This window comes from Macaca fascicularis, chromosome 1 (genome assembly GCF_037993035.2).
Source record: "Macaca fascicularis isolate 582-1 chromosome 1, T2T-MFA8v1.1".
In the NCBI taxonomy this organism is placed as follows: Eukaryota; Metazoa; Chordata; class Mammalia; order Primates; family Cercopithecidae; genus Macaca; species Macaca fascicularis.
The window spans coordinates 140,202,884-140,219,122 of record NC_088375.1 but is presented as its reverse complement, the minus strand read 5'-3'; the positions used below and the strand labels follow the sequence as shown (position 1 = coordinate 140,219,122).

Below are 16,239 nucleotides of genomic sequence, written 5' to 3'. Positions count from 1 at the left end.
AACTTTAAGTTGCTTCTGAGGAACACAAAAGACAACTTGAAGAAATAAAGTACATATTATATTCTTGGATAGAAATACTAAGTATGTATATTTTCCTTAATTTAATCTATAAATTTTAAAAAAGTAGGTATTTTTTGGAACCAAACAGCCAATTCAAAAATCTTCATGGAAAAAATAAAATTCTAAACAAGTTATCCCTACCATATATTAAAATGTCACAAAAACTACAATAAAAACAGAATGGTCTGGGCATACAACTGAACAAATCAATGAAACAGAATAAGGTCCAGAAACAGATATATGTGAGAATGTAGTGTATTTATGATAAAGATGACACCTCAAATTAGTGGCGAAAAGATGAATTACCTGCTAAAACTTACCAGACGCTTAGATACTTTACAATGTTTCTGAAGACTTAACTTCAACAAATGAAACCATGAAACATCAGAAGAAAAAACATTCAAGAATTCTATTATAATCTCAGAGCAGAGAAGTCTTTCCTGATACTTAAAACCCAGAAACCATAAAAAACACTGAAAAATGTTAATGCAAAAATAAAAGAGAAAAATCAAGTAAAAAAAATTTTCAACATTAATCAAAGACCAAAGGCTAATTTTACTTACACAGAGTTTCTATAAATCAATAATAAAAGAAGACCTACCCGCAAAAGAAAAACAGACAAAAGGTCAATTAACATAAAGGATGTAAACATGGTATTGAAACAAATGAAAAGATACTCAATTGCACTCAAAATGAGGGAAATGCAAATCAAACCTAGACTGATACCACTTTTCACTATCACACTGGATAACAGAGCTTTGTAACCAGGTCTGTTGGCAAAGGTACAGGAAATCAGCCTCTTCAGCACTGCTATCAGAAGGGCAGAACCTATACTGAGGGTATCTGGCAATATCAAAAAATATAAACACACATGCTTGCTGATTCAGCAATTATTCATCTAGGAATTTGCATGACTATTGAAGCATTGTTTGTAATAGAAAAAAAACTGGAAATGATCCAAACATCCATCAGTAGTTAACTGGTTAAATAAATTATAGTACATCAATATAAGGGATTACCATACAGCTTTGAAAAAACAAATAGTAACAAAAGAATGAGGAAACCCTTTCCGTGCAGGTAACCAGGACAATGAACAAGGAGCAGAACGCTACCATCTGTGTAAAAAGGAGGTTAAAAAAGAGAACACATCCGTGTATGTGCTTGTATATGTATATCTCTGAAAAAACACACAAGAGACCAATAAAGGCTGTCGCTTATCTAGGTAAAGGAATGAGTGACTAACGGTCAAAGGCAACAAAAACACTTCATCATTCAATACCCTTTTATACCATTTGCATTCCGTGTGAACTGCCTATTAATAAAATCAAGTTTTCAAAACAGAAGTATAAGGCTTCTACAATCTTGAAGGCATAATTAAGACTTATTTTTCTTTTTTGTTTACCAATTTTTAAATATAGGGTAAAATGCAGAACATAAAAAACCTAAATTAAGGGTTACTTTCATTTATATTAGAAATAAGATTGACCAAAATAACTGAAAATAATGAAAACAAATAGTACATAATAAATTACTGAGTTCTGAAGATACCTTTATCTCCTTTAAAAACAGGCTGTATCTCTCTTACCATATTGCAAATATTTTGTCAGACTTAATTTCCTGCTTGGAAATAGGAGGACACACAGGAAACGCAAATCACTACTAGAATGAATGGGAAAAAAACTAAAGATTTTTCTTTTAAAAGTTATTAGAAGGTAAACTCCACATTTAAAATAAAAAATATGGGTAAAGATTCCTTTTTCTCACTTCTACAGAGGAAGCAGACACACTTCATGCATTCAAACCTGTGGTAATACAAATACGATTCCACATCCCTGATTCTAAAGTTATTCTGTATTTTTTTCTATTGTTTGGTAGATTTGAAAAAATGCATTTCATACTTAAGGTCTTAAAGTTAATCATATACCTAAGTCACTGCTGTTTTTTAAACATACACAGAGTTAAAATTAAACGATGGGGCCAGGCGAGGTGGCTCATGCCTATAATCCCAGCACTTTCGATGGCCAGGGCAGGCGGATCACCTGAGGTCAAGAGTTTGAGACTTGCCTGGCCAACATGGTAAAACCTCATCTCTACTAAAAATACAAAAATGAGCCGGGTGTGATGGCACATATCTGTAATCCCAGCTACTCGGGAGGCGGAGGCAGGAGAATTGCTTGAACCCAGGAGGCGGAGGCTGCAGTGAGCTGAGATCATGACACTGCACTCCAGCCTGTGTAACAGAGTGAGACACTGTCTCAAAAAAAAACACTCAATGATGAACCCCGTGTGGGGGCTCATGCCTGTAATCCCAGAATTTTAGAGGCCAAGGTGGAAGGATTGCTTGAGGCCAGGAGTTCAGGATCAGCCTGGGCAACATAGCAAGACCCTGTCCCTGTGAAAAATTTTAGAAATTTAAAAATCAGCTAGGAGAGTGACAGCTCATATCTGTAGTCCCAGCTAACTGAGATGCTGAGGTGAGAGGATTGCTTGCGTTCAGGAGTTTAAGGTTACAGTGAGCTATGAACATGCTACTGCACTACAGCCTGGGCAACAGAGTGAGATGCCATCTCTTAAACAAACAAAAAGACTGAAACCTTAACTAACATAAAGGATCCCCATATTCCAGACAGCTTTCTGTCCCAAAAACTTTTCCTTTCTGAAATAGCTACTACTGTACATTTATAGGTTTTTAAAGCACTTAGACTGGCTGGCACTGGACAGATATTCAAAATGGTTTCTACCTACTCTCTGCCTTTCCAGGTTTTGAAAACTAAATTGCCATTAAATGAAATAATTAATTAAGTTGATTTGACCTCAATTATTCAAGTCGCTGAATATTTTTCAATTGGAGTATCAATGATATTTTTAAATGGCCTCAAAATAAGAGTTGGGGCAGGGAAAGAAGTTTTATTATAAACCATACAAATTTAACACAAAGAAAACACAATTATTTAAAGTGTTCTAGTCTCACGGAGTCCTACTGAAACAGAGGAAGTTTCCCAACAACAAAATAATCTTCCCCTTTTAAATGTCATCCAGCACAGAAGTAAAAGAGTAACAATAATCCCAAGTTTAAAGATAGTAATAGTGGAAAATAATATTCAGAAAATTACTTTTCCTCAAAGACAAAAAGATCTTCAAGGTATCTGAGACAGCACTCTCTTCAAGTTTGTTTCTGGAATGTGGACACCAACTATACACAGGCGCACTCCTTCCCCAGGACATCCTGACCGCACACAATAGCTACTGACAACAATTGAACTAGGTTGCTATTTCCAAGCATGGAAATTTTACTATCTATAGACGCAAATTTCCCTATCTAAGTAAAGTTAAATGGTACTTGTAAACAATCTATTTAGAAACAAATTTGGTTACTAAGCACATTTTTGAAAGTCAGGACAGAAGAAGCTATTCATATTTCCCATTTAAAATCATCTACATTTTTTTCAGTGTTTGAAATACAGAAAAAAGGAAACCACACAAACATGATAAATCTATGTCAAAAAGTTCTGGGTGGGGTGGTTTCCTTAAGTATGTGAACTATATTTTGTAGACAAGGTTTTTTTTTTTTTTCCTGCTTCATCCGTTGACGCATGCCCTTTAGCCTCTCCGAATATGATCCTGTTCACCAATCTCATCGTGTTCTTCTCACCCAGAGTTCTTGTATCGCAGCCCCATTCCCACTCAGCCCAGTCCAGTTAATGTCTACTTGACCTTTGACTCAGGACAGGCAATCCCTTTCCCCAAAAGGAGAGTTTCCTTTCCTCATTCAGCCTAGAGTGAGTTCCTCACTCTGTGCTCCCATGGTGCCTAGGCATACCTCTATCACAGAATTGGTCACAGGATTGCTGTTACCTTGTCTGTCTCTGACTGCTACATCACTGCTACCTAAAGGTCACTTTTTGTAGTTTTATTACTTTGAATCCATTTACCTTATCGGTGGCATTTAACACTGATAATAACTTCTTAAAACCCTGCACTTTTAAAATTCCATGTCACCTCCTTGTAGGTCCAACTCCCTACCTGTTAGGTGTTTCTCCAATTCCTCTATATCTTCTCTCTCTCCCTGGGATCTCACATCAGTCCTCTACTTACTCTGCATACTCATTTGATGTCATCCTTTTCCACTACCTATACATCAACAATTCCCAAGTCCACATCTTCAACACCGAACTTCTCCATAACCACTAACATTCAACCTGTGTCGTTCTGTCAAACTGACATTCATTCCCTCTTATATAACAAATCCCATTTGACCACTACCACACCCAGCTTAAGCCCTCAGCTTCAACCCTCATCTAGCCCATTATTCCTAACAATCTCCTAATTAATTTCCCTGCCTCCTGTCTTATTTCTTCTCAAATACTCACTTCGTTCTCAATCTTTCTTTTATATACTGCAACCCAGAATAATTTTCACAATTTTGAGTGGCAAGTCATTTCATCAGAGGATAATGGTCCAACTCTTCATGCTAAGTTTTAGCATCTATATGCTATAGATACACACACACCCATACATATATATGATAAACTTATTTTATAATTTTAATTTCATTTTCACATTTTAAAATAAGGTCCCAATTAAGCCTTTTTTTTCTGCATTTGATTCCCTCTTTTAAGTAGTCACTAGAGATTACCACTCTCCAACACCAATTGTCCTCACATAACAAAGACTTCTTGTACACTAATCACCTCGAAAGAGCATGCACTCATTCATAAAAAACTCAAATTTTAAACATCAATTGTTCGGTTTCAGTTAGTCTTTTTAAAGTATTTGCTGCTAAATAAAGTTAGTTTTTAAAAAGAAGAAAGCTTTAGGTGTGACTTAGTGGGAATATTTCAGTATCAAAGTATATATTAACTCCTTATTGACATACATCATACAAATGCAATGAGAGGAATTGGCTATATATTCATTATAAACTAAAATATATCACTTGGCTCCTTTTTGCCCACAGCAACCCACTTTGACTATATCTTCCTTACCTTTCACTTTTGCAGTGAGCATTTCTGCAGCATTTTGAAGATCAACAGAATTGAGGTTCTGATGTTTATTCATTATAGACTTTAAAACATGGAGCAGTTCCTCTAGACGTATATGAATAACTTCTTTAAAACAGTCTTTAAAAAGAAAAAAAAATAATTTATTTCCAGAGCAAAGTTCCACAAATCTAAACTACAAAACATCACCTGAAGCACATTTCAAGTAGAAGCCTTGGTTACACAATTTTTGCCTACTATACGTTCATTTCTATCTTCACTGTTGCAATTACATACAATTTTAAAAGCCTTCAGAAAATCCTTAAGTCATTTTAATTCATTAAGGATTTCAAAGGCTCTCACAGTTACGGTCAATTTAAGTACTACATTTTTCAGTTTTCTCAGTTTTAATATGTGCTCCAGACTTCCCTTGAGACAACTTTATAACGTAAGTTTTCCTTGTCTTATACTTTTACTATCATATATTTATTTAACATATCCAGTAACTCAGGCATATAAAGATCATCATCTAAACTACACATTTTTAAAATTATGATATAATTTACCTATGATAAAATGTACAGACCTTTAATGAGTTTTTGTGCTTTTTAGAAAAACTGAATTAGCTGCCAATGATGAAAAATTGAGGGATCATTACACAAATTCTAGATTTTGCCTACTCCTGAAAAATCAAAATCTTTTACACTCAGGGCCACATTCCTCCTCGGCCACAGTAGCTGGAACAGAGCAGTGCTGCTCACTTAGATAGATGAGTTTCTTCTCAGTGCCCATTCATTTTCTCCCAGCCTACTCCACTCATTTACATCATTCTAGGTCAGAGAGATGCAGTTTTATTACCCCTTAAATAAGATGACTATATAATTTATCATTCAAACCAAAATACTTTTGCTAGTGGAAAGGGGGATGCTACTCACAGTCATGCTAGCACAACAATCACATTCTACGATCTTCATCCCAAGTAAATCAGAAAGTATAATCACCCTACCTTTAACCCCTGAAGTAATCCTCAAAAGTGTGACAAGACAACTACTTTAAGTACGGTACTCTTATATAATTTTCCTTTCTGTAAACTTACACAGCATTGGTTTTTAATAAGAGTTAATATCTATTAAGCACTTACTATGTGCTAGGCACTATTAAAAACAAAAGGATATTATTTCATTCAATGTAATACTGAATACTGTGATGGGTCATACTCATTATGACCCATGTATGTATATACACATATTTCTGTATCAAGTCATCTATATTATTTATATAAGTATATATTTTTATACATATTTATATCTTTTATACACATTTCTGTATGACTACATATAGAAATATTTATGTGTATATATTTAAACATATATACACATATGTACATATATACATACAAATGTATGTGCACATATGTATGCATGTATAAATATATTCATGAAAATGTACACATAAAATATGTATGTCTATATAAATATCTATATGTAAAAAAAAATATATATATATATTTCTTTGTTAGTTGAGAGGGCCTAAAAGAAATGACAGTAGCAACAAGCACACCTAGCACCCAGATCTTGGTTTCTAATACTATTCTCCAATGAAAGCAACCAGGTCTCCTTAGAGAAATAGCTGATTCTAGGACCGGGGTAGAAATGTTCAAGATAAGTAACAAGCATCTTGTAATGCCAGAAAGGAAGGAAGAACTTAAAAAAAAAAAAAACTAAAACAAACAACAAAAAACACCCTACAGTGAGGAGGGCAAGTCAAAGGTGCACAGGAACCAATTGAAAGTTTCCAATAGCCAAAGCTGGAACTATGTGAGCAACAAATAAAGTAATATTGGATTATAACCTAAAGTACATAACAAATGTTCATGAGTCCATACTGACATAAATGATTGAATACATTAGTAAACAGGGGAAAAGAAACAAATCTCTAGTGTAAAAGAACTGTAAAAAATGTGTGCAAATACTTTGCTCTCAAGAAGGTGAAACATAACTCTCTTACATATGACCTATGTGGACTAACTTCTTCCAAAGAGTGTAGTATGGAAAAGAGGACAAAAAGAGTAACTTGACAGTGGAGAAACTTGACAAACACTACTGAAGACAGGTGACCAAGGTCAACATCAACAGTGACAAATCATGTTCAAGGTAAATATCCTTGATATAAAGTGATGAAAACAACACTTTACATCTGTAATCTTCCTCCCAATATCCCATAACCCCGGTCTAATGAGGAGAAAAATGTCAGGCAAATTCTAATCAAGGGCCATCCTACAGAACACCTAATCAGTATTCCTTAAAATAAAAATGAGGAAAGTTTGAGAAGCTTACAGCCAAGGAAGACCTAAGGAGAAACAATTAAATGTAATATGATAGGATCCTGGAAGATAATAAAGAGTATTAGAGGAAATCTATGGAAATCTGAATATAGACACTAGTTAATAATAATGCATCATTATTACTGGTTATCAAACACTGGCTCTATAACTCTAAGAGATGTAAGATGTTAATACAGTGTATGGACTATATGGGAACTTTGTATTATTATCTCAATTTTTCTGTAATCTAAAACTGTTCTAAAAAATAAAATCTATTTTTAAAATGAAATACAAGTAGGTAAAATATTTTAGGAATTTTATGTGTTGTTGAAATTTTCCCCATAAACATAATTTTAAAGCTTGATATACAATTTTTGTAATTCTTAGGGAAAATGTGAATATGCAGTTTAAATAACTGTCTTAATTTAATAAGTATCACTATTATCTCTTTTTTATAACTGGTAATGTTAGTTTGGTAGGTTTACTTAGTTGAGGCAATACAGTATAGTGGTTGAAAAGCATAGTCTCTGAAACCAGACTGCCTGACTGAATTCTAACTCCATGGCTGAGAAACCTTGGGTGAGTTACTTAGCCCCTCTGTGCCTCAGTTTCCTCACCTATAAAAAGAAGGTAAGGTAGCTAGTTCACAGGGTTATTGGGTTAAATGAATTAAAACACACAAAGCACTTAGAACAGTGGCTGGAACACAGTAGGCCCTTCATAAATGTTTGCAACTATTTTTAGTTGGTGGAAAAGTAAGTAATCGCGGATTTGGTCACTAAAAAAAATTATATATATGTATACATAGCCAAAACCTCAATTACTTTTGCACCAATGTAATATTTTATGCAGCAGTAGAAATAGGTTAATGATATAGGTTAGCTCTGAAATGAAATCTAGTAGATATGAAATAAAGGAAACTTCTGGGAAAATAATATAATTTGAATAGGTGTAAAAAAATCATAAAACCTTCCTTTTTTTTTTTTTTTTTTTGTCTTTTATTTTTTTTTTTTAGTTGAAGTCTCACTCTGTTGCCTGGGCTAGAGTGCCACGACGCAATCTTGGCTCAATGCAACCTCCGCCTCCCAGGTTCAAGCAATTATTCTGCCTCAGCCTCCCAAGTAGCTGGGATTACTGGTGCCTGCCACCACACCCGCCTGATTTTTTTTGTATTTAGTAGAGACAAGGTTTCACTATGTTGGTCGGGCTGGTCTCGAACTCCTGACCTCAGGTGATCCACCGGCCTTGGCCTCCCAAAGTGCTGGGATTACAGGCATGAGCCACTGCGCCCAGCCTATGGAACCTTCCTGATACGCTATTTTTTCCCCAGTTTTGTACAGCCAAATCTCTTATTTGGCACATATATAACTAACTAAAGCTGGTGTATGCTAGTACTTCTGCTGACTTAACCAAAACCAAGGTGGAGAGATTCTCATCACAGAGAGTTACACTGCCCTCTTTTTGAAACCTAATAAATGTTAGTCTTAGAAAAAGTTATTTCTATCCCGTGTTCTAATGTTTTACAATAAAATTTTCAGGTATTAATACACTTAGGAAACATTAATTCTCAGGCCAAAAGAGCTTGATTTTCAGAGTGCCAACAACAACCATCAATACTCAAAATTAGTGTTGGGCAAAAACTACAAAATACTAATGGCCTAAATGCCTACATAAACCAAAGTAATACTGTGGTCTTCTCAGAATCAAGGAAATTAAACATGTAGAAATCCATATATTTCTAAAATTATTAAATGCTTTTCAACTTTCTCAGTTTTAATTTCTAATAGATACAACCCACATAAAAACTCTTTGGGATCTTCAGTAATTTTTTTTTAACAGCGTAAAAAGGTCCTGGGAATCCCTGCTATAGTTTTTCTTAAAAATCACTGTATCCAATCTGTCCCTGGATTTCAAGAAAAATAAAAGAAAAAAAAATCACTGCAACTGCAAAACACTCTAATAATTGGTGGCAGCACAAATGATCTACAAACTTGCAATTCCTTTTTTTCCTACAGGGTAGCCCTAATAAACAGATCTTGAAGTTGTCCCCAACTAACATACTAAAAAATGGCGTCAGAATTATTTTAGTAAGAAGTTTCAGAAGCTCCTTCAGTTGCACTATAAAGAATTCCAATTCCTGAAATTAAATACCCTTCTGAAGCCCACAAATAAACAGAAATGAACATGATGACTAAATAAAGAAAATGCTAATCACAAAGGTTCATAAACTTTCCTATATATTTGGGCAGAAGGGTAAACTACGAGGTCATGAGCATGTCCTAATAATATTTCAGTTGGAACTTCATAAATCAGCAAGCCCTCAACTAGTTGTGCCATAAATGGTTTAAAGAAAATTCCATTTTTACCAAAACTGAAGAAAGTGGCTGCTTGATGCAGTAAAAAACAATAGATTTAGATAGAGAAACCTGGGTTCCAACCCTTGATCAGCTTCTTCCTTGAAAAGAACACATACAAAACTCTTAGCCTCTCTGATCTCAGATTCATCCTCAGTAAAAACACAATTGATAATACCTGTTTTACCTACAAGGTTGTTGTGAATATCAAATAAATAGAAATAAAGCTACTTTATAGTCTTAATATACATAAATGGCAATTACTACTAGTAATTCTGTAAGCCATTCAAACTACCTTTGAAAACAGGTTTGCCTCACATACAATCGTGTTCAATAACAAATACATTTATAGCTAGATCCCACAGTATTTTGACTAAGGAAGAAAAGACATTACATTTAAGTTTCAATTTCATTTTCTGCGTAAAATCTAAATCGGTGAATTATCTGAAAAAGAAAGTCATTCAGGATATGTTTTATTAAAAATTTCTACACCTCTCAAGTTATAGTACTTAATTGAGTCATATAACTAAATACAAGATAATTTTCAAATGCCATAGTGTTCACATTGTAAATGTAATGAAATTTAATTTATACTACAAAGTTATTATAGATGTGAATATAATAAAATTCAACTAAAGTCTTAATACTAGTTGTCTAGAATAGTAAAACTTCTGTATCCCAATGTTTGCTTATCTACTCACTCTGTAATACAGTAATCTGAATTTTAATTTACTATTTCACCCATCTGAGTCATTTATTTTCTGCTTCATTCCACTTATCAAGTGAAGACAGATTAGCCAGCTCCACTTTTTGTTCTCATGCATTAACAAAATACCAGTGTTTGTATTGCCAATACTTCATGGAAATGCTTAAGTAAATAAATGAAAAAAACATGATGTTTTCTTTCATTAAAAAAAAAACCTGACAATAATTTGAAAATCAATCTTGTTAATTCAGCTTAATCTCTTTAGGGAAAGCCATGAAAATAAGGAGAAAAAATGTTTCAGAACTTATCACTAGGAAACTCCTTTTGCTGTGATGACTTTTGAAGTTACAGGATGAAAGTGAAGCCCGAGAAACAGCAACTTACTTTATTCAGCTACCGGGGATTATGAAAATAGTAACAACTGACATTTGAAAATGCTTATTCTAAGAGTTTTACACACATAAACTCATTTAATCGTCACAAAACCCCCATTATCTCCTTTTAATAGACACGGAAACAAGCATAAAGGAAGAAGATAAATAACTTGCCCAGGGCTACAAACGACTAGCAAATGGCAGAATGAGGATTCCACCTCAGGTATCCTGGGTCTAGAATTTGAGCTCCTAATCACTATGATATATTGGCACATGGTTGAAGAAGCTAAGCTTAATGACAAGTACTCTGTGATCTGCAATTTACCAGGCTTTAACTTCCAGTGAATATGCTAGTTACTACTATAAACATTGTTAAATGATATAAACCATTCTAGGCAAATGCAGAAGAGGAATCTAATGCACTGAGAACTGGCACAGGTGTAAATGAGCTATTTGTATTTCATACTTCGTTTCTCAAAGATTCATTTCATACCTTCTAGTCACTAAACAATGATCTATTAACATTCACATTAACTTCTAAGTGATATCCATTAGAAATCACTTCTAAAAAGATTTATTTCTAGGATAATATAGAGCAGTACACATCTGAGGCTAGCAGCTTAATGTGTCTAATATTTCACAAAATTTCTGGCACACTGTAAAGTTACATAAGAGGCATCAGTGGTAAAAGTAACAATGCAATTTGTCTGAAAAAAAAATTTACACATCCTCCTGTATATTCTCCCTGGGAAAAGAACTGAGTTAACCCACAAGACAGGATTTCAATGAAGACTTTGTAAATTTATGCAGAACCTCTCATAATAGAATATATTATTTAATGGTATTAAACTTCTCATTTAATAAAAAATTCAATAAAAACTTTTTATTCAACCTAACTGTTCAATAAAATTTGTTTTAGAAAGTTAACATACTACTTCTGACTATAGTCCTGTAAAAACAATTCATCAGAAGCTATCACTTATGAGGTCAGTGTTATTATTTTTTTAATAATATAAAGGTGATACACTCTTAAATTAGAAAGCATCTTTTAAAAATAAGAGAACTTGGCCGGGCATGGTGGCTCACGAGAAATCCTAGCACTTTGGGAGGCTGAGGGGGGTAGATCACGAGATCAGGAGATTAAGACCATCCTGGCTAACAAGGTGAAACCCCATCTCTACTAAAAATACAAAAACTTAGCTGGGCGTGGTGGCGGGCGCCTGTAGTCCCAGCTACTCGGGAGGCTGAGGCAGGAGAACGGTGTGAACCCAGGAGGCAGAGCTTGCAGTGAGCAGAGATCATGCCACTGCACTCCAGCCTGGGAGACACAGCGAACTCTGTCTCAAAAAAATAAATAAAATAAATAAATAAATAAGAGAACTTGACTAGTTCATCTGAAATTGGTCTTACATTTTTATCTTCCTTTCCAGCCTATTTAAAAACCAAGCCAAAAAAAAAGAAAAAAGAAACAAAAACAAGGCACGATAGTCACAAACCAAAAAAATCCATTTTAAAATAGTACTATATAATAAAAAAGCTGTAAGAAATTATTAGACTATTTATTTTCCCTCAAATATATTTTAAAATGGCAGTTAATATTTCCAAGCACTGAGTAGCAGAACAATTAGATATTTTATACTATTCTTTCTAGCCCAATTAAAAAGCCTTTACATTTTCCATATTCTCAGATTTTGAGCTTCCTTGAATGCTATTCCACACGAAAATGGGGAGGTATGTCACAATGACAGACTTTAAAATTATTATATAAACTTGAAAAGCACTTATATGAGTCTGTTATTTAGAATTTAGAACACATTATTCCACGGGGAGGAAACCATAAACCTGAATTGGTACTTATACTGCACATATATTAATCTACAGTGTTATAATTAAACACAACATGCATATGCATAACTGAGTGCCTTCAGCATTTTCATATAAGATAGAACATTTACTCCGCAATTATTCCTAATGTATCTTAATGACACTGGACAGAGATCTAAAACTTCAAATTCCACATCTGCTAGTTGTATAAGGCTACAAGGTAACCTCCTCCTGGCGGTTAAGTAGTGGAAAGAGAATTACCAAACTCTGTCACTTAACTTACCCCAGCAAGAATAGAATATTTTCAGTCCTCTAATCTTCCACATTAAGCTATTTATATTTGTAAATTTGAAAATTAGAGATAAACCATATACATATCTTAACCCTGTTGGGAGTACAGAGCTCTTTGGCAGACATTTACATTTTTTCTAATCAGTTCCTCAATGACGATTACAATATGAGCTTCATATTCTCAGGAAATTTTCATTAATTTGTTTTCATATAATTTGAAAACAAATACTGAGCTGTCTTCTTAGGTCTAAACTGCCAACATTCAGAACAATGCATAATAATCTCCAACTCTAATCAAATTTTGAATTGCAGATTCGTAAAACTGATAACATCTGGCACAAGTGCCTCATTCTTAACAAAAAATTAAATGAATTAAGCCATATTCCAAAGCTAGTCAGTAGAACTAAGCCTAGAACCTAGATTCTGATTCTCTTTTCAGAGCTTTTGCTGCCATCCTTTACTACCAATTTAACCAAATCATACAACCTGGCCATTATTTATCAGCAATAAGACATTGATGAAATCACATAAGTTACACATACATCTCATCTGTGAAACAGAGCTAAAGGTACCTGCCTTTGAGGGGACTGGGTGATTACACTTGTCTGTATGACAAAGTACTCTGTAAAATGAAAAGCACCATATACAGTTATATATCATTTCTAACTACTTGGAGAAGGTAAAATGTAGCCATAAACCAATCATGAAGCTGTTTATCTAAGACTAGCCTCAACCTATGATTAAACATCTCTGGTAAAAGTCAAGTGACTGCACATTACTGCTGCAGTTAGTAATAAAGGTATTAACAGATAAAAGTTATTACAGAGAAAATGGTATTCTGATTAAACCAAAAGATGATTTAATTGTATATCTACATTCTTTATTCTTAAGAGCTGCCTTTTTGGCTTAACAATTAACAAATGTGAATTAAAAGGTAATAAACAATGCCAAAAATATGGCATCTTCCTCTTAAGGAGGCAATACACAAAATATTGGGAGGGTTACTGAGAAATTACTGACAAGGCTCTTCCACTTTAAGAGAAAAACAGTGAATGAAACGGCTCTTTGCTGTCTGGCCACAGTTCAACATTGCAGTGATAACCACAGAAAAGAAGTCCAGGGATATTTCTCAACACCCAGAGATGAAAAGCAGGGCTCATGACTATAGGGATACATGTAATAATACCATCTTAAATAGTTAGAGCATTTTAAACATTTTACCTTTCCTGAAGATTACATCTCACGAGATCTTTGTAATACTTTTGTTAAGTAAATAAGGAATAGTCTGATATTCTAAAGAAGCTGAAAATCATCAAAATTAAAAACACACACAATATTATGTAGCATTTTACTTATCTTTTATAATGAGGTACATTTATGTTTATAAAACAAAAAGGTTCCATCAACTCAAATTAACTTGTTTATTTATAGATTTTGATAACAGTATTTCAAAGATCAAAAAACCAAATTCTTGTTATATTCAAAATTCATCCTGACGTGGCATACATATATCCTTTTAATTCTGATTGAAGACTAAGCATTAAAATCAACCCAAAGGTAAATAATGAACATCCTCTGGCCATTGCATATTACTGCGTTGGTTATCAAAAAAACAGTTTATCCATTTTGTAATTAATTTGTTGACCATAAATTGCAAACTTTTTGATAATGTCCTTATGAATTCTTAAAATTAAATTTCAGTGAATATATTTCCATACATATCCTTTTACCTCAAGGGGTAGTCTCTTTCTGTATCTTATTTTTTTCTTTTCTCACTTAGGATCAACTTTCAGTCCCCATCCTTCAGTATTCTCTGAAGTGTCTGCTCACAATTTAAAACTCCTATAAAAATGTTTTTTGGAGATAAGAAGTAGTCCAACTTGTTTTAAATTACTATCATTTTAAATCTGTGACACAAGGATAATTACATAAAATGAAGATTTTTTAAGAGACATAAATCTCTTAAGAAAAATAACTAAAAACAAATAGAAATCCTAACTAGAAATCTTATTTATGTGAATAAAAATGAATTTAAATTGGTGTATTAAATAAAATACGGTTTTATACCTTAAATCAAAGTAAATGACTTGTCAACTAATACATCATTTTAAATTTCACCTTAAAAATTAACCCAGTTAATGAACTGTGTATCAAGAAGTATAAATTTTGTTTGTAAATTTAAAAAATCAAACTAGTTGAGAACAAATTGTTATTACAAAGCTATGCTTCTTTAAATAAATGGGAAATTAATCATTTTGGCAAATTTGCTACCATTATAATACTTAATGTACTCAGGGTATCTTTCCACAATAACTTTAGGTAACTTCACTGCCATTTAATCATCCACAATCAGACTTCAAAATGAAGCTATTAAAATGAATGGGAATATGAACAACTTTTCTAATAATATTTATACAGTCTCAAAAGAATCACTTATGTGATTGCTGTTTTAAGGAAAACTCAAATACTAAAACTTTGAGGCTTCAATTCCAGTCATTTTGGGCATTTCAACCTGAAAATAACAGATTAGAAATAAACTCTTAAATTTAGTACAAGCACAAGATACAATTTTAGTTTTTCAAAATGTCCATCAGAAAATAAGTATTTAACTTACATACATACATAGAACTATTTATTGAAATCTTACAAATTTCTATAAAGCCCCAGGAGGTCTCATATAAGTAACACTGAGAATCTTCATTTTTATATCTAGACATACCACCATGAATATGGAAATGAAACTGCCATTTATCACAAAAGAATAGGAGCTGTTTTTGTAACTATTAATTATCACTGTCATCAAATTTAGACCTAAGAGGTGCTAAACATTGAAAGACAGGTACTAAGAACGAGTCAGAGATAAACAATCTTTTACTTTAGGAGAACAGAGTCTAATGCTCCATTATCCAGTTCTAACTAGACAGATAATTCTGTGATTAGCCCTTAATTCAAGATGTTACAGATCAGCAAAACAGAATTAAGTCTGATTTTTGTAAAAAAAAAAAATCACTTAAGCGCAGTCATTTTAGATACCAAAACTTCATCTAAAATGTGGAAAGCTGAACTAGGTAACAGTGTCAACAACGTAAATTATAAACATTAGTCTGCTTATTTAAGACCAATCAATGCACTATGTTACCATTAACAAAAAGTTTGAAATCCCAATGATCTCAAGTTTTCCTACGTCAAATGGACCCAACCACAGGAATCAAAGATATTTTTCTTTTTTGTATTCTTATTCCCTTACACTAAAGTTTCTATTATGTATTATACTATTATTTAATTATAAAATGGTTTACATTGTAACCATCAAAGATTTGGGGAAAAA

At 33.3% G+C, this 16,239-nt stretch overlaps 1 protein-coding gene across 14 annotated transcripts in view; it reads right to left on the bottom strand.

The window, feature by feature from the left end:
• ARHGAP29 (Rho GTPase activating protein 29) overlaps positions 1–16,239 on the bottom strand; it is a 75,559-nt gene that overhangs the window by 42,168 nt on the left and 17,152 nt on the right. For 4 of the 14 annotated variants that reach the window (XM_045366970.3, XM_015432644.4, XM_065518562.2 and 1 more), the window contains one exon: positions 5,046–5,180. In XM_045366970.3, the coding sequence (XP_045222905.2) occupies positions 5,046–5,180 (135 nt within the window). Of the gene's footprint in view, positions 1–5,045; positions 5,181–9,728; positions 9,818–14,132; positions 14,214–14,641; positions 14,754–16,239 lie in introns of all 14 variants that reach the window. The other 10 variants (XM_074001253.1, XM_074001216.1, XM_074001205.1 and 7 more) reach the window with 4 other exon arrangements.